General features: G+C 42.6%; 1 protein-coding gene across 1 annotated transcript in view; it reads right to left on the bottom strand.

Annotated features, from left to right (window-relative positions):
* LOC134045551 (deubiquitinase DESI2-like) overlaps window positions 1-19805 on the bottom strand; it is a 74149-nt gene that overhangs the window by 8107 nt on the left and 46237 nt on the right. Inside the window, 3 exon segments of the mRNA XM_062495372.1 lie at window positions 8311-8452; window positions 9424-9517; window positions 10855-10927. Of these exon segments, the coding sequence (XP_062351356.1) occupies window positions 8311-8452; window positions 9424-9517; window positions 10855-10927 (309 nt within the window).

The following is a 19805-nucleotide window of genomic DNA, read 5'->3' as shown; positions in this document are numbered from 1 at the left end:
GCTGCACTACAGTCACAAGAGATGCATATTTCCTGCTATCACACTGATACGCAATGACAATGTCTCCCTTGCTATTATCAATAGGACAGATCTCTACCAATAATACAAAGGAAGGGGTAAAGAAGCCTTGACACCCATCCTAGACCCAGTGATCTGCCTGCAAGCAAACTTGATTGCACCAGGATCATCCCCTGCCTCTCAAAGAGATTCAGGTGTATGCCTTCACCAAGCATTTCCATTTGGCATGCAGGTGTAATAATATCCCTATGGTGTCAACATCAGTCATGACTATGCTGGATGCTTGCTGCAGTCCTCACTAACCATCAAGATCCACTGTGCAGACTCCATCTGTTAATCTTCAGGGTATTTCCTCTTGGAGACCATCCTTTTAGGCTGATTTGAGAGAGTCCTGGTCACTTCAGGAGACTGGAAGATATTTACCTCCCAGGCTGAGCATTGTAGGGCTGCAGGTCTAGGACTCTAGGCTGCAAACTACTTAATTGAGACAGGGTTCATAATCCCTGCCTTCTACGATCCAGGCTCATCTAGGATGTGAAAGAATTTTCCAAGGCTGATCTCAGCCACGTCAAATGTTTAGAAGGATCTCTTTCCCTCCTTTGTCAACAAAGAATAGGCCCAGCTCACTTTGATAACCTCCAGATGTATTTTCGAAGACTACTTCAGCCTAAGAACAGGATCACCAGTTCTCCAAAATAATTTTCTCTTTCTAGAAACTTCTGAAGATTTTAGAGCTTCAAAATGAGCTTCAAAAACAACGAGGACAAAACTTCCAATTTAGGTCTCTCTCTTCTCCTGCTGAAATGTATCTCCCTGTTAATGTAAATAATTAAGGTAGGACAGTTCCCAGAGGGAGAGGCTGAGGGATTCCCTGCTTCAGAACATTTTGTGGCTGATATTTAGGAGAACTTTTCCTGAAATATAGGACAAAAATAAATCTTTAGTCCATCTTGCTCTCCTGCACCTCAGCAATCTTCTCTCTTTCAATTACTTGAACATGTCTCATCAGCTAGAAGTTCTGTTTGAAACCATAATACATCCTAGCAATAGTTTTATTAAAACTCTTAGATCCTTCTAAAAGGCTCTGCTTCTGAATACCTGGTTTACTCCAAAAATGTTAGTTCAACTCTAATAATTAGTTCAAATTTTAACCATGTATCTAGATGGCATCTTTGAGCCCTGTCCTTTAGATCCAATCATTTGGATCAAGAAATGCTGAGCAATAAGGAAACATTTACTATTTAAAGCAGTAAAGGTGTGAAAAGGATCAGTAGGTACAAAAGGAAGCTAGACAATGAAACACCAGTTTGTTTTGCCAAAGAGTTTTTAATTCCTGAAATCCAAATGAGGTTGCATGGCCTTCTGAAGAATGATCAAATGTGGTCACTAACTTCACAGTTGGGTCTGATGTTTTTAATAGGTTTCTCTGGATATAAGAGAAAGATGAGATAATTTGAGAAGCAAATAGGGATTTTTGACTGTGCTTCATCACCCCTCCATGATGTAGTGAGATCCTGCTTTCATAAACTCGGAGGGAATTCATACCAAACCATTCAGGTGTTTCTCAGTATAAACAGAGGGTTTTGATCTTTTCTAGTATTTAAGATAAATTACTCATACAAATCAAAAAGAGATCTTGCCTCTTTCAAAAGGATGAAGGAAAGATGAGATGCAAGAATAAAATCTTTTTCCTCTGCCATCCTCGGCTCCAGGATCAACAATTTCTAAGGTAAATCAAATAACTGCCTCTCAATTAATTTCCTAACTATAATGAGCATCGACTTCATATGTTATCAAAAGGCCCCATAAGACCCACTGACTTCATTGCTTTCTCACCACTAGTAGGGCTTTTGGGGACTAAAAGGGGCTGCCTTCCCTGATGCTTAGAGGCCACACTTCTTTGATAATGATGTGCTGTATGTCCTATAGCAAGGTGCTGCTGGGTTTTCTTAAATAGGGATAGTTGCTCGGCAGTAATCACATTAATGAAAGGAGGAGTACTTTCCTTGAGTCATTTCACTTATCTTGCAGTTATGGTACTGATTCTGAGGTGTTTTTCTCCCTTCCCCTGGTGATTTGTCCTTTTCTGAGATGTGTTGTAGCAACTGTTGTCACTCTGGTAAGAACACAGCTCCACAGCTTATTTTTAAAAATTTCAGAAGCATAGAAAATTGCTGGTGGGAAGTCAAATGAGTTGTCTTCTGTTTGTGAATGTGCTAAGAAGCAAAAGCTTTTTCAGAGTCTTTAAGATCCAGTGACAGGTGATCCTTACACTCAACACTGAGGAATATCACCAGACTGGGGAAGAACCTCAAAGCAGTAAATCTTCATCCTCCCTCTGACCCTCTAGTTGCTGTAATCTTCTGTGCAGAAGCTGGCCTCAGGCACTGTACACTCAGCACGTGCCCACCCACCAAAAGGACTCATATTCTTATGTGCCCAAACTGAAACCCTGTCAGTCAACCTTCCACTTTCACCTGTGTTTGGAAGTACAACCTGTGCCACGTATGCTTTTGCCTTTCCCAGGATCTGCCTTCCACAAGTCCAAATTCTGTTGTAGGCTTGCAGGGAAATCACGAGCTGTGCTCCTGCACTGAAAAAAAGCAATTTCACAATTCCCTGTGTTTGCATGCTCCTACCCTTACTTATGCCCAAAAAACAGACTTGGTGACAAAGTGTGTAAGTACAAGTCTTTCTTGGCATCTCACATCACAGTTTGTTGTGACCCACTGCTGCAGTGACCAGTGCTTCCGCAAAGCAGTGGCAAGGATAGGACTTAAGAGCTTCGGGTCCTCACAAGGGAACTTACAGTGCAGGAATTTCTTTGAGTTTGGCTTTTCCCTGCCTTTATGTCTTCATTAGAGCAATCTGTAATGTCTCCCATTTTCTATCTCACATCTCCATGTTCTAAAAGAATCAGGAAATTCAACAGTTCACATTATGGAAAGAACTAATTATTTTAGCCTTTTTTGTTTTGTTTTAAAATATTTTTCTAATGTTCAAAAGCCAGTATTTTTTTACCATATGGCAGAGTTTAAACACCCTTTTTCATCAGCCAGGACAACTCAAAGAACAAATATTTTGTAATTACTTGAAGAGCCCTTTGAATGTACTGCTGTAAGTATACACTGGGGAGGATTGCAGGAGACTGTTAGGAACAAAGTAACTTAAAATAGATGATCAAACAGATGGGCTTTTTCCAATCTTGACATAGTCCTAACTGAATTCCCCACTCATGCATAACTTCATCAGTATGAAACCCCACTAGAGTACTAAAGTACAGAATGATACATAAACTCAGAACAGGACAGGAAGTTCAGGATCTGATTATGATGACTTCACTGATTTTGCTTTCATAAATTGTAAGCATAAGTCCTTCAAAGGCATTGCCCATCCTCTTGTACAGTTTCTTCAGAGAGTATGGTACTACTTGATTTTGGGACTGTCAGCATAAGCAACATGAAAGGAGTAAGCTTCTTGTAGGTAAGTTGCTATTCCCAGTTGAAGGACTTCTTCATTTCAACCCACAAACAATTTATTTAAGAGATTTTCAAATACAAGTATAATGACGCCATGTTGCAGGAATCAAGTGGCTGAAGCAACCTTGACTAGATTTTCACTACTTGAATCAAGGTTCTCTCACATTTCCATACTAACAAAGATGATGAAGGTAAAGGGAGGCTGCAAAGGGGCATAAAAGTGGTGTGCATAGAGTGACCTTAAATTGGAGCTAGGCAAATATACAGGGAATGCATCAGATTTCTTTTTTATGATTATCCACCAGGAAATTCTGTCCTGCTTTATATCAGAACTTCCTTCAATACTAATCAAAATGCTGTGCAGATACTTATGTTTTCTGGTGGTTCTTCACTTCTTGAATAACCCAAAGTTCCTGGTGAAGAAGATTCCACAGGAAGAGACTCCTGATCCTGCAACATATGTTCTCTTACTGAGAAAGCTGCCATAAAATGGCATTGGAGGCAAAGTCTCAACAGCTGTAGCTGAAACTGCAGCATTCTTTGTTTTCTTTCCAGAGAAGCTGCTTTGTGAGTGGACCAAGCCATGCCTCTTTGTTCCAATAGCTGCTCATTAAAAGTCCATAGGGAACTGGCAAAGCAGGGAGAGAACTAAGTCTTGGGCAAGTTAAATGTGCTTGACAATCTGCAGTAGGTAGTAAGGAAACTAAGAAATCAGAACTAAGTGGCAATGAGAGAATAACAAAGAAAGCCCCCTGCATCTTACAAGTGATGTGGGCAGGAAGTTCAGAAGACTCAGAAGAGATGCATGGATTCAGGGAGAGGCTCAGCACCACAGCAGCACACAATGAGGCTGCAATTGCACTGCAAAGTGAGTTTTTTCACAGGTAGATAGTAATCAAAGGCATGCCCAGCCTAGCTGCCTGTGCTGGAGTTCCGTAGTCCAGGGATTTTTCAAGGCACATGGCCAAATGACAGAGTGGCAGTCATAGGTCCAGACATGCCCCTAACCATCAGCAGTCAGTCTGCATGTAACTCTTAAAAACTGTTACTAGTTATCATGGTGAGACCCAAGGCATCATCATATTAAATGTGAATTTGACACATTTGACGAGATGTAGATGGAAGATTTTGGAAGGGATGTTTTATTTGCTGAGAAAGCATAAGTAAAGGAAAAAAATCTGAAAATAAAGTCTGATTTCAGCAGTCTTTCTGAGGATGAGGAATCTGTCCTACAAGTCCTGGCAAACTGGATATGTGACTGTTGTCTCACAGCATGATCCTGAGGAAGCTGATCCAGGAGGGAGAGCCAGCCTTACATCTCCTTTCCCTTCCCTCTGCAGAATTGTGACCCCAGCCAGCAGCACACATGGCTACATTTGCCCTCAGTCTATATGACCAGATGGCATTTTCCTCCTAGCCCATGGTGCTGCCACAGGGACAACCTCTGTATGGACACTAATGAGCAAGCTCACAGCCAGCTGAGGAAATCAAGGTCCCTGACAGAGCTTCCTAGCACAGGGGCTACAACCAAACCTCAAGGCCTGCCAGACAGGTCTGTGTGAACACACATGGACTCAGACATCACCACTCCTATAAAGCTCTGTCCCTGGTTTTGCATGCTGAAACAGAACAATTCAAGCCAAAAACCAGGTAACTAATGCTGGCAGATGAGAGAGCTGTCACCAAAAGATCTCAGAGCCTTTTTGAAGGAAGCAAATAGCCCAGTGTGCAAGGAGACACAGCACAGGGATGTGACCTACCTGGCATTGCCCAGGAGGCTCAGAACAGCCATCACCTTAACTCTGCACAATGGTTTATGCCTGTAAGCAGAAAAGCCTAAAAGGCTCTTGGGAACAGAGCTGGTCATTCCCTCTTTCATGTGAAAAAAGCATTCCTCCACCTCAAACCTTCTCTGGGGTGAAAGGGCATTGTGGTTCCTATAGCATCACCTTTCAGATGGGCTACAGCAGCAGAGAGATCAAGAATTTGCACACAAAATCCTTGGCTTTTTTTTTTTATTTTATTTTTTTTGTGGCTGGACTGAGTTCCAGTGCTTCATTCTGTTGAGAAAAATTTCTACATATTTTCTTTTAGTTCTTTGGATAAGTTTTCCAGCTTAGTGTCTTTTAACTGTCACATAACATGAGTATGCTGTAATAGGTGCTAAATATTTTTGTTGTTATTATTACTCCTTCACAGATGACAAGTCTGAAGAAAAGAGCAATACAAATACCAAAGAGATGCATCTCAGAATTGATTTTTGGGCACAAATATAATTTCTGTTTTCTGGCCTATATGGTGACACATATCTACCTACACAGACTTGTGAGCCAGTCATCATGTAGCCAGAATGCTCTGTGCATTGTGATGATGCATCTTGTAGCTCTACATGGAAGGGACTGGACCTTCCCAATAGGGTGATTCTTTGGTTTGTTTAGTTTTACTGGGAACAAAAGGAAGAAGACGAGAAAGCACTTAGGCTGGGAAGTAAAGCAAGCATTCAAATGTTGAGAATAGAAACTTTTAGTTCTGCTTTCAGTTCTGTCTCAATAGATTTCAAGCAGACTTCCTCCAAAACGTCAGAAGTATCCCAAGATAGGCTATGCTACTTCTCACCCAGCTCCAAATTGCCAAAATGACTGTACTTACCAGAATGGATGGGGCTACCTATTGTAAGGCAGCCAAACATATTCCTCATGTTGCTGACTGAGGCTTATTGAATGGCTGGGACTTTTGCTTAGTGTCATAGCACCAGCTATTTTTATCAGAATTTCAGCTCCCATTTTCTGTATCTCTGTGCTAGAGACTATCCAGGACAATCTGCTTCTGGACCTGCTGTCCAGCTCCTCCAGGTTTGCATTTGTAATGCATTAGAGAGGGTTGATAAACACAGGCATATGGGAAGAGCAACAGCAACAAAAAAAATCCTGCTTGACTATGAAGAGCTTATTTAAACTGACATAAATCTTGAGAAAATTCTGCTCCTGGGAGCAGAAGTGTCAGAACCAGCCATTCAGGTTTTTGCTTTACAATCTAGACAGGTTACAGGGCGATGAATGAGCACACTCTGAGTCCACCAAGAAAGATATTGCTGGAAAACTTAACCCTAAACTCCACTCCTATAAAGATTCCTGCTAAAAGCATATTGAAAACAAAATTTAAAACACACTACTAGTGTTTCTATAACACCTCTTACTTGACTTGTGCTAGTACAGCTGGACAAGGAAGGGGCAGTGAGGGATACACACTGATGTGTAGCAGTAGAATCAAGGAAGAATGGCTGAGCTTATAGCTTAGAGACAAGACAGACATTTTACCTTTCAAAGTACATCGTAAGCCGTGACTTTATTTCACTGCTGCAGGTAAAGGATTTTGTTTTATCTTTTCCTAATAATCCCATATCTGTCTCCTGAATTTCCTTCATATTTTTTGAAGTTCCTATTTTTCATTTTAGTAATTTGATATTTTATTCCAAATTAGTAGTGTGACTAATATGGATTTACTCACTGAACTGCTTGGAACTTCATTCCAACTTCATTGAATTGTACCAATTCAATTCCTTCCTGTTCATTTTAATTTGCTAACATTTGCAGAAAGGACTCCATATATAATTAATAAGGATGGAACCAATAGAGAATCGGTGTTCCTAAGAGCCTAAGAATGTCCCTTGTAAGCTATTTGCTGGTTTTCAGATTCACTTGGTATTTTCTTACAAAATCATGCAGTACTTTTCCTGCACATCTCACATGGGATCCATGATGGGCTTGTTTGAGGATGAATGAAGACTTGTGGCAAAAAAGGTTATTGGCATAGTACCCTTGCCTCGTATGACAAAGAAAGGAAAGAGATGTGTAATCAATTAGGATGGGGATTCCAGTGGGAGAAATTAAAGTTTCACTGTTACTCCAGTCCTACCCTATTATGACAAATTATATTCTCTCCTTGAGTTTGCCATAAAGCATGTATGGAAAGCACAGGAAGAGTTTTTATGGAAGGTCATTTCCATTTTGTTTTTTTCCCATCTTTTTCTGACACTGGGTTATGATCTGGAAATCGGGTTCACACAAATGCTGAATATTCACACCCTAATTGAAGCACACTCCAACCAGCTCATCTGGGAGTTGAGAAGGAAGGCAACTTCCCCCCAGAATAATCACATTTTTGGGAATCAAAAATCAGATACCCCAAATCAGCAGATAGATGGAATAAAACTTGTGTTTCTCTGTGCTTCAGTTGTCTCTGAATAGAAATAACAGCTCTGTTACATAATTTCTCAGAACTCAGTGATATTAAGAACATGAAAGTTAATAAGCACCAAAGACGTCTACAAGAAAATCAATTCCTTTTTTTAATAGGTTTGGATGGTGCAGATTAAATAAAGAAAATGAACACCCACTCTCTGAACACTGCAAATTTTTGTTTCCTGAACATTGATAAACCATTCTTATGCCTTTGCAGATCATACACTATTATTTATGTTTTTTATAAAAGTCATGCACATTTGCATGCTAACCAGGTCTGTCCTTTCAATTCCTGCTCAGTGCTTGTTCAGTGAATCAAATTACAAACACTCTTATTTTCCCACACAGTTTAGACCAAACATGTGATAAACCTGCCACATCTCTACCTCCTGATCCCATCCCTTTCAACAGCAAAGGGCTTCCAAAAATATTAAGGGTAGAGACAGTCTATTTGGCTACGGGCTCTGATTTGGCAGGGTGTGCTGCCTGTGTGACCCCACGTCCTTTTCTGTGAACTTTACTACAGATCTGAAGCAGTAAAAAATGAATAAATAAACCCTGTTTGTGCCCACCTCAGCCAGAGCGGAAGAAAAGTGATTACAGTTCTTGTGCATCAAGTGGTATGCATTTCCTTTGTATTCCTTGCCCAGCTCTTCCATAATCTTATCCACGTCCTCTTCTGTGAAGTCTGTAGTGCCCAAGGCAATGGATTCTCTAATAAAAAACAAAATATACAACAGGAAAAACAGAAGGATACAGTGAAGAGTGTGATACATACCAAAGGAGAAGGAACAGATATTGGCAGGAAGGACAGGCTTAAAATATTATGGACATGCATATCTGAGGCCATCAGAGACTCTCATTAAGACAAAGGCACAGTAATGTCCACAGCTTTTCCACAAAGCAAGTTATCATACAGGTAACAACCCTGAGATCTTCTTGCACCAGGGAAGTCTCAGCTCTGAGCATCTGCTCCTACTTTGCCCATCATCCCAGAAGAGAAATGTCTATTACAAGAGAGGGGATTTTTTTTTCCACACCTGAGAGGGTCCCTGGTCCAGGAAGGAGCAGACTGAAAACTTTATGCAGAAACCTATTTCTTCTCCCAGTATTCACTCAGTAGCACTTGCTCTAAAATAGCCTTCAACATAAACTGGCAGTCTGGCAAGGTCAAGCTCCCCTGCCATGGGCTTTTCCTTGACCCACAGTCCGAGCATCTTGAACAACACAAGAATGCAGCATCCTCTCAGACTCCTCCAGCAGTCAGTCTGTCCCTTGTAACAGAGCAGCAATAAACACACGCAATGACTTCAGGTACTCTGTGTAGTATCCACACATAGGGGGTACTCATAAAAGGAGAAGTCTTATTTTTTCCCCTGTGTAACAGGCAAAACTGGGAGCACAAAAAATTAATAAAATGGGAAAAGAGAACTGCACTCATTTGTAAACGTGCTTTTAATTCCTGACAAACACAGCTCATCATTGTTCCCTGTTTGCTCTACACACTCTTTTATCCATCTCCAAAGTCCCTGCAGGGCTGCCTTTGTATCAGGATCATTTAAAGGATGGCAGTGAGGGCACTTATGAGGAGAGTAAAAGGAGGACCCAGAGGACAGGACTTCCCTGCTCCCCCTACACCAATGGCTACCAGGGTCAGAGGGGATGATGTAGAAAAGGGCCCTTACTTGAATTTAAAGGTCTCTCCAAGTTCTACCGCACTGCCAGGTGTGATCTCGAAAATCCCACTGAAAGGGTAGGGATGCCCTCCATAGGCAAACTCTGATAAGGAAAGAAACAGACTGTGAGTAATTGAATGAACGCCATGTCAGGAAAAAGTCTATGGCAGCTGTCTGCATGGCTCAACATCAGCACCAGGGGCTGGGATATTGCCATAATCTGTTTCAGCCAGACTCTGAAAGCTGTTTTCGCTGCCTGGTTACCTTTTGGACTAAGGATGCCCTCACAGCCTCTCTCTATCCTAGCACTACTGCTTTCCCACAGCCCCAGGAAAGCTCTCTGAGGATGTCTCTGTCCCCATCCAGGTGGCTGTCTTTCAACGGGAAGTTCTGCATTGAAGGCATCTGGATAAACAGTGAGAGGCTGCCAGTGGTGCTACTGAGCTGGAAGAAGCTGTTTCTAGAGTAGGGAGAAATCAAATCTTCCAGAGGGATTTACATGCAGAGAGTGGGAAGTCTTTGCAGAAGCCAGGCTGATTGTACTCTGCTGCCTCAGCATACAGATCAGGTCAGGCCAGGGGGTCCCTCTATGTCATACAGGCCACCTTGCATGGCCTGTGAAACACAGCCTGTGATCCTCCTGGTGTCACACAGGCCATCTCACAGGGCCTGTGAGAGCCTCTGTGCTCAAGGTGGAAATAGCACCAACAGGGGTTATGGCTACTGCATGGAACTGCCTAAAAGTACCATAAGTGAGTAGCCAAGTCATTCCCATTTAATGCTGAAAAAGGAAACAAAGTCTGTCATGCTAGTTCATCCTTCCCCACACTACAGATGTTTTCCAGATCCCTTGACTTTTGAAATGAGTGGCTCTAATCAGCTTGTACCCCATCCAGTCAATTTCAAAAGTTTTACATGACATTTTCCTTTCTTTGTAACTCTGCTGTTTCAAATCAACAGTTTCCAATATCTGGAAACCAAGATTCCAAAATTTCTAGACCATACACATTCATAAAGAATTACTGGAAAAAAAAAATCCTGACAGGGAATTAGCACAAACATCTTCAGGCCTTAAGACAACTTCTGATCGATCTCTGTTACCCCTCCCTCATTTCTCCCATTCTCTATCCCCCTCCTTCACTACAGAATGGCTTTCCAGCATTACTCCTCCTGTCTGCCATCCTGCTACCCACCTGCACAAGCTACATAGGCTGCAGTTACAGGCTGAATAAGAAGGACTAGATGGTTCATAATGGAACTGCACGAGTTCCTCCTAGACTTCACAACGGACTCTGAAAAGAGAATTGGCTGAGTTTCTCAATTTTCATTCCTCAAAATATTCCTTGCCAAAAGCTCTAAGTTTTGGGTGCTTTTCCATATCAGACTGGCCATACAGTTGTCCCCGTGTTCTGCAGGTAGTAAAAGGGAAACACTTCATACCTCTGCCGTAGATCTCGATGCCAGAGTGGAAGACACCAATCCCCAAGGTGGAGGTGTACTCGTTTATCCAGTACTACAGTAAGAGAAAAGCCACATTGGGAAGCATTAGTGGAAAAGAAATACATCTTGGTCTAGGGTATATCCTTCATCTCCCTAACTCCTCCTAAGGAGAAGGGTGATTTTGAAATTATCTTGAGACAAACAAATTGAGACTTTTACACACCAACAGAAGCAGGTACTGTGTTTATTTAGATGGATTGGATTAGCTCTCCAAAAAATGGTCATCTAACCCTTTCCACCTAAGGCACTAACCTGTATTAAGATAGAGCTGGACATGAATCTGCATAAACCCAGCCACTAGAGGATGTGTGATTATTTATCTATCTTCTCATCTAATACCTGACACTGAGTCAGTTTTATCAATTCACTTGCCTCATTTGATCTTTAAAAACCTCAGTAAGAGAATCCCCAATTGTTTTCCACACGCCTTGTAACATCACCTCCCAGCACCCCTATTTATTATTAGTTTGTTTGTAGGCAAAGAGATCATAGAGATGGGTGTTTGTTGCCCCAACAGGTCAGACAAATTTTCAAGAGGAGCTGTTAAGTTACTCCATTGCTCTGGAGCCCAGCATTCCCCTGTTACATTTAGAGCAGAGAAACACTGCAGTCCAGTGCACGCGTGTGATGCTCCTCACCAAGAACTGCGCAGGGTTTGTTTCCACCACACCGTGAAGGACAGTGCAGACACCCAAACAAGTCCCAGCTAAGCTAATTCCAGAGTGAGAAGCTGTACAGCCATGCCAGGGCAATGCTGCATTGGAGATGATTAGCCCTGCTCAGCATCGATGTTTATTAGGTCAGCTACAGAGCTGCACTGCTACAGAAATTATTTTATCAGGCACTGAGGAAACTGCCCATGCCTGGTATATTTACAGCTCACTTACAGCTGCTGTGCAATGAAGATATATCTTCTAGTAACTCAGAGCAACTAAATTCTGGTTTCAATCTACCACTGCGAGGAAAATGAGCGTTGTTCACTTGTTCTTGTACAAGGACATGACAGGGTCATTAAACTAGTATTCTCTTCTGGGTCTTGTAGCAGCTTCTTGTTGAACCAGAATAAGGTGCATCTTCCCTGTGCCTGGTGTCATTGAGCTGCCATGGTATGAGTAAGAGCCCCTCTGCTGTCAGGCAACCAGAGGTCTGGCATACTCCAACAACTTGCTTTCACTACTTGCTTATGTATTTATGATGACTGCAGTAGCTCTGTAAATCACTTGAATATGTTTTCTGCAAAAACACTGCTCCTGTGAAAAAACACAGTAGCTTTGATATGAAAGCCACAGTCCCAAGCCTGACTTAATGTATGGCTAATCTTGATATCTTAAACCATGTCCCGAGAAATGCTTGCCTCTGGTAGTGCAGCAGTTCAATTTCCCTCCAAAAAAGGCTATAATGCTTCTTGTTCTTTGTGAGGTTTTTTGGGTTTTTTTTTTATCCCAAATGATGTGTTGTTGCAGGAGGGCAGCAAACTGCCTGACCCCATCTGGACCTCTGCCAAATTTGTGTAACCTGCATTTACTTCACTTGAATTATGCAAATGTTTGCAAAATTGTCTTGTTTTTAGGGTCAGGTAGCTCTGAGCCTCTCCCAGTTGGATAGCACATTAGCAGCGAACCCTGGGTTGAACACCATGCCTGGTATTTAGATGCCCCTGCCTTCTGCTGCCCTTCCCCACAGTTCTCTGTTGCCTACTTCTCTACAGCAGGAATATCTCTGCTCTGTCTGGGGAAGAAGATAAGAAGTGGAGGCCACACATAACACCATGGTACAAAAGCCTGTCTCCCCTGGACACAAAACCCTCCATTCAGTTCCTGAATCTCCCACACCTCACAGAATCATAGATTTTTTAAGGTTGGAAAATACCTCTAAGATGATCAAAACCAGCCATCAACCTAGCACCACCACCACCATTTTCACCACTAAACCATGTCCTCAATGCCATATCCCCTCATTTTTTAAATACTTCCAAGGATGGTGACTCCACCACTTACTTGTACACTCTGTTCCAATGCTTGATAACCTTTTCTGTGAGGTTAATATCTAATTCCTAATATCTACTCAGCACCTCCTTTTACACAACTTGAGATAATTTCCATCCTGTCACTTGTTGCCTGAGAAAAGAGACCAACCCTCACCTCACTACAGCCTCCTGTCACATGGTTGTAAAGAGTGATAAGGTCTCCCCTGAGCCTCATTTTCTCCAGGCTAAACACTGTCAGCTCCCTCAGACTTGTGCTTCAGGCCCTTCACCAGCTCTGTTGCCTTTCTATGGACCTGCTCCAACACCTGAATGCCTTTCTTGTAATGAAGGGCCCAAAACTGGACACAAGATTTGAAGGGCTTCACCAGTGCTGAGTGCAGGGGGACAACCACTGCCCTGCTCCTGCTGGCCACACTATTGCTGATACAGGCCAGGATGCCATTGGCCTTCTTGGCCACCTGGGCACAGCTGGCTCATGTTCAACTGCTGTAGACCAGCACCCCCAGGTCCTATCCTGCTGGGCAGCTTTCCGGCCACTCATCCCCCAGCCTAAAGCACTGCCTGGGGCTGTTGTGACCCAAGTGCAGGATCTGGCATTTTACCTTACTGCACCTCCTATGATTTGCCACAGCCCATTGATGTAGCCTGTCCAGATCCCTCTGCAGAGCCTTCCTACCCTCAAGCAGATCAACATTCCTTGGTCATTCCAGATCAACACCAGCTTGGTGTTGTCTGCAAAGTGACTGAAGGGGCACACACAGGTTAACTCCTCAGATACTCTCAGGTAGTCTCAATGAGCTTCAGTGAAACACTGATTTCTCAAATCCTACTGAAACAACTCCCAGATGATATGGTAAGTAGGTTGTCTTCTTCCCTCAGGCTGAGCTGTCGCATACAACCAAAACATGCCCAGGTCACGCCAGCTGCTTTGCTTAGAGAAGTAACTGATAGGAAGAGAAGGGAGACCTTTTAAATTGGAAATACTCTTGCCAGTTATCAAAATCAGGGCTATCTGCAGAGCTTCATCTGCGTCAGTCTGTATTTCAAACAAGGAAGTTACACTGAAAGCCACTTGCAGCTATAGCCTTTTCTACTTCCATATTAAGGGTTATGTTGGATCCAAACAACAAATAATCAAACAAGCAAGGAAAAAAATCCTCCTTTTGATTGACTACTTGTTAGAATAATATTCTGAGACTTGACCACCTCATACATGCAGAGCAGTCTCAGATCACAAGCCTGCCCTGTCCCACAAGCTCTCTTGTTTGCAGCACAGAATTTCAGCCCCTGCAACCCATCCTGCCCAACTCCAGGAGCAGAGAGACAGGATTCAGGTCAGCTCTGAAAGCACAAGTGATGAGGAGGCTCCTCCAGATATAAAGAAGAGAGGAGCAGAAGTGTTTCTCTGGCTGATGCCAGGTGTTGCAAGATTATGACCATCACACAGACATTTCTGTATTTAAATGGTGTATTTTTCAGTATTAATTCCTTTAAATGAGCTATTATGGATTGAAGTACAACAACCTTAGCCATACCTGAATTTGAACTGAACAGGAACTATCCTGATTTAGTACTTTCTTCCAAATCCTTTCAATCACACAAGGGTGTTACTGAAGTGGGGTCTGATTTGCATCTTGGTTCTATTGATACAATACTGATATGATCTACTCACAAAACTGAAGTGCAAGGCAGCTCTGAATCATGGCTGTACTGTCCTCATCTCACCTCTGTCTCTAGGGTGCTGTAGAATCTGCCTCCAGTGTGTGACTGAACTCACAGTGAACGACTCACAGCACTTTGGCACAGCCCCCGGCTTGTCTCGGGAGGAAGCTAACCTAAAGTGAACATGTCAGTCACTTGCTGAGCTGGAAAAGAGAATCCAAGCCGGATTTGAAACCAGGTTTGTACACACATGCACAAGCTGGCCTTGTTTTCCACGGGGTTTGCAATTCTGAGCATAAGAACAGCAGCAACAGTCAACAAATACTCATCTCTGGAGTAAATTGGTTATTGCTTAGATTAAAAACAAAAATCTGCAGCCTGTTCAGTCAGATGAAAAAAAAAAAACAGGGAACTGAATACAGCAGTATCTTACAGGGAGTTGTGATTCATGCTTGCATTGCATACTGCGTGAAAAATTGTGCCCTAAACCGTACAGACAGGGACTTGGAGCATTCTGCCTCATTTTCATCTTCAACAGAGATGGAGAACAGCTCAGATGATAACAGAGGCATGGAGGAAGGCTAACCAGGCTATTATCACTTCATAACAGCAGCAGACAGCCCAGAACTCACAAGTCAAACCCAGAGAGGAACCTCTGCATTTAGTTTGCATTTTATTAGTTAATAGTTTTTAATGAAGGCCCCTGATGAAGTAGAATTTGAAAGCTTTCAGGTTTTATTCAGGTTTTCCCTGATTTTCTGTTGGTTTGGTTCAGAGACCAGAATACCTGGTGAGATAGTTTAGATTCTGGAAGGTAGTCTGAGTCAGTTCTTGTGTTATTCACTTCATTTATCTGTCATACAGAGGTAGAAGTAAAAGTCTTACCAGAGAGTAAACTATGCCACAACTTTCCAGAAAAGAAAGAAATTAAAAGTTTTATTGTATTGATATGCATCTTTTAGGTCTAGAATGGAGAAGCAGATGATGTGATACAGGCAGATTATATCATCCTGGGAGTTTTCAGAGCCAGAGTTCCCAGGAACTCATGCCAGAAACATGAGTTTCCAGATAGAAGAGGCCCATCCATGTAACCACTAACTTCCACCATCAACTAATATTGTACTGTAACATGGAAGTTTCTGCCACTAACTCTCTCTTCCCTACTTCAGACCTACTTCATTACTTTCCATAATGTATCACGAAAATCTTTTCTGCATCAGTGTGCTGAGTAGTTTACCTAAACAGCTCCCCAAATGCTGGGGACAAGACCTCTTTTATGAATATCTCAGATATTCTGAGCACTTGATACCTTCTCTGAGCAGTCAAACGCACTAGGCAATATTCCATTTATCACCCCAATACAGATTGGATGGATCTGGTGGAGTGGAATATCCACTACTGAACAGATGCTAAGCCTTCCTTCCTTATGATTTGTATGAACTTACGGAAAAGAAATCCACCAGCTGTTAATTAGATCTGATTTCAATAAATAGCTGCAAACTCAGAGTACCCAGTGTCATAGACCCTTGCTGAGAGCTCTGCTCTTCCCCAGCTATCACACACAAGCAATGTCTGAGCCAGGATACCAGGCTAGACAGAGCTTGGCTCTGACCCCATCTGGAGCTTTGATGTCCAGGTATGACCACACACTACTGTGACCAAGACACCTTTACCAAGGGTGGGTGCAGATGATGAAACAGTAACTAACTTCTCTGTATCTCCTCTCAAAGCACCATCTGCATGTCGTTCAGAAGGATTACTTCCTTTTCCCTGTGAGTTCACTGCCAGAGCTTTGCTTCTAGGAGAAGGGAAAAAAATCAGTAAAGAATGATATTTAGACATTGCTAGGGAGCAAAGAGCATGTCAACACAGGTCCCATAAGAGACTGTCAGCCCTACCACCTGAGCTTGATTTTAATCCTTTCCTTCTTGAGGGTCAAATCACACACTGTACTTGGCCCTTTACAGGCATCCTCCTCTAGGATGGGGAATCTGGCTTGCTGAAGAGACCCTTGGCTCAACAATTCCAAGTGAAGGACACCCAGGGCTGTGTTTGCCTCTGCAGTCAAGTCACCTAAGCAGCCTCATGAAGACATGCAAAGGACTGTGTGCACTAACAAATACTCTGCTCAGTCATATCTCGAACACCAAGAGAATGCTCTGCAATGCTAAATCTCAACACAAAAGGCAGTCCTTTTAAAGGCAACATCAGATTGTTGCAGGAGACCAGCTAGGGAACATCAAAGTAATGCCTCAGCATTATGTCCTGAGATGCATTGATCCAGAAATTTGAGAGGACAAAAGATAAAACTGGAGGGGAAAGCTAGAGAACAGCGTTTCAGGAAACCAGAGTTTGTTTCCCCAGTACATCTTTCTAAATCAAGATCCAGAATCTTGGTCCCAAAGAGATGGAAAGAGAGGGCACATAAAATTATTCCCCTAGTAATGCTTGCAGGGGTGAAGGAAGCTTTACTTAACTACAGACATGCAGGACAGGGGGCTTCCTGCAGATCCAGGGTTCTTCAGTCATATTGCAGTAGTGCTCATTTCTGTTCCATGGCCCCAGGCATGCACACAGTCCTGCAATATGTCCCAGTCCTTTTGCTGTTCACCCCTTCTGCCCTAGAGCTCTAGTGATAAAAGTTCACTATCATGTGGGATGACATCAAATTATACAGCATGGCTACTATTAGCAAGTTTGTTTTTGCAATTGAGTGAGACCCAGGCTCATTTCAGCGTGACCCATGTCTCTTACACTCCATTCTCCAGGGGTCCAAAGCTCATATATTCATCAATTCTAAAATGCTGTTTTCCAAATAATACTGTGAATACTGATAAGGTGGGAAAGGGTTTAAATACATGTGGGCAGAACAACTAAATAAAGCTTAACAGAGTATTGAGGAGTGATGACACAGATCTGTCATTGGCACTTCACACCTGGGAAAAGCAACCTGAGTGGGTCCTCACTCCAGCACACACAGAACATGGTTCTTCCCAGCTGAAGGATCATCTCCTGTACCAGATCCTCTTCACTGTTGGCAAAAAGCTATCAACCTGCACATCGTGGACATGGGTGTGAAAGCCCAACAGGTCACTCCAAATTCAATCAGCCAAAAGCACCAGCTTCAGTCAAGTATGCTAACTTTCAACTACGATTCCAGACAGTGTTAAAGAAACAAAATGGTGCAGTAAAGAGATCTGTGTTTGCAAACAGGCACAGCCTCCAGTTGCAGTAGGCAATAACTTTCAAGTATCAAGAAAAACAGTTCCCAGGGTATAGGCATTGGCTTGCTTGCAAATAACCTGACTGGCAGAACTGATTAAAGCTCAGGAGCTATGGGTTTTCTTCCAGGAGAGCCTTCTCAAATACTGAGAAATCTGCAGCTTCAGTGCAGCAAGAGAGCTTGATGTAGCTTTGATGAGGCAGGGATACAGGGTGACACAAGGACCTCTTTCAAGAACCCTGCTTCATACTCTGAGAGGAGAACTGGCTGAAGAACAGACATCTGAGGAGCAGAGTCACAGAAAGAAGAAAAAGACAATGCATCCTTTGGCATGTCTGCCTCTGCTCTGCTGCATTTTGAATGAAAGGAGCTTCTGCTAAAGATACTTCTCCAGCCTTCAGGTTAATGCACTCTAATGGAACAGGAACTTCCTGGGAAATGACAGCCTGATAGTTAAAACTGATACTGCTAAACATATTCCCTCCTGCAAAGCCACTAAGATATGGGGAGAGGGGACCCAAGGCAAGATGCTCAATTGCAGCCTTGAGAGGAATGAGAGGCCAAGTCTCTGTGGGACTGCAGCAGCCAACTCTATCTCAGCAGCTCTTCTATTTCAGCCAAGTTCCACTCTTCAAAGGATCTTTTCCTCTCAGGTTGGGTTAAATACAAGCTGTCTCCTCGGGAAATATTTCCTCAGAGCTTACTGTAGCTTTTCAGACATTATTATAACATGCATCTGAATTGCCTGATGCATGAGCTAACAATTAAACCTTTACAATCAAGAAGCATAAAGAGCTTATTTCAGAGGCTTCTAAAATGCTATGTGTGGATTAAAAACTGATGCTGCTGCTGAGAGAGATTGGAAATCTACTTATGATTCAATGTTGTGATGCAATGCAATTTTACTAGAAGAATACAGGGACAGAAGAAAATATTAATCATGCTGTGGAAAGGAAACAGTAAGCATTTCAGAAGTTAACTTTGTGTGCACTCAGAATATTTTTAATTAAAAGTCATAAACAAGATTTAGCAATGGGATACCTCCAGTGTTTCCACTTCCAGCCTCATCCTATATATATAGCCACATCCTATATGTGCCTAATGGTAGGCACAGTTCTAGCTCAGTATACTGGTATTACTTGAAGTCTCTTACATTTTCTGCTTTCTCCATTACTGTTTACACTTTCTACCCTGTTACACTGCTGGCAGGTGTTGTCCTGAGCAGAGCTCCCTTCCTGCAGCTACACCTGTGAGGTGTTTACAAGTTTACTGCTGTGTATTACTTTGTGCTTTACTGAAGCTACTAATCAGAAGGCATCTGACCCAGTGTGCTCTGCATTAAATACAGTTCTCTTGTTGAGAAGAGTCAACACTCATCCAACTCATGTTTCAGTGCTTGAGTGGGAACCTGCCTCACCAATGGAGACAATAGGACAACTTGCTGGCTAAAATAAACTATTTTCTGTCCCTGCAGAATGACCATCCCTGTCTCTTTTATTTGTAGCTTCACACAAAGCCAGCCCAGCAGGCCAAGGGTTTGTCATGCCAGTCATGACACTGATGGCCCATCTTGGTTGTCTGCGCACACAACATGGTATATATAGCAGACTGTTTACAGCATACAAGAAGCAATATCTCATTTTTCCAACCTTCACATGTTTCCCTGAACTTCATTACTGACTGTGCCTGAAGGAGTCAGCTCAGTGAGCCAGGGTGGGACTGGGGACATCAAACAGAAATCACCAAGGGGGAGTTGCTGGAGAATGTGCCAGTGCCAAGAGCCTGCCCACACAGTAATCTTATAAGCAACCCTGAAGAAGGATTATCCATACTATTGCACACCGTGCTATATGCTGTATCCCCTTAGTTCAGACAACTTTTATGAAAAATCTTCACCTCAAGTATATAAAGCCAGAAAAAAGGGCATCCATTTGCAGGATTACACTGAAATACATTCATTCATGGAATGTGCCTGAGAAACTCACACATGTTAGAAACTTAAGGAATTGATAATACCTT

The sequence above is a fragment of the Cinclus cinclus genome, chromosome 6, assembly GCF_963662255.1.
Source record: "Cinclus cinclus chromosome 6, bCinCin1.1, whole genome shotgun sequence".
Classification (NCBI taxonomy): domain Eukaryota; kingdom Metazoa; phylum Chordata; class Aves; order Passeriformes; family Cinclidae; genus Cinclus; species Cinclus cinclus.
The sequence above is the reverse complement of the archived record's forward strand: the minus strand, read 5'-3'. Positions and strand labels throughout refer to the sequence as shown.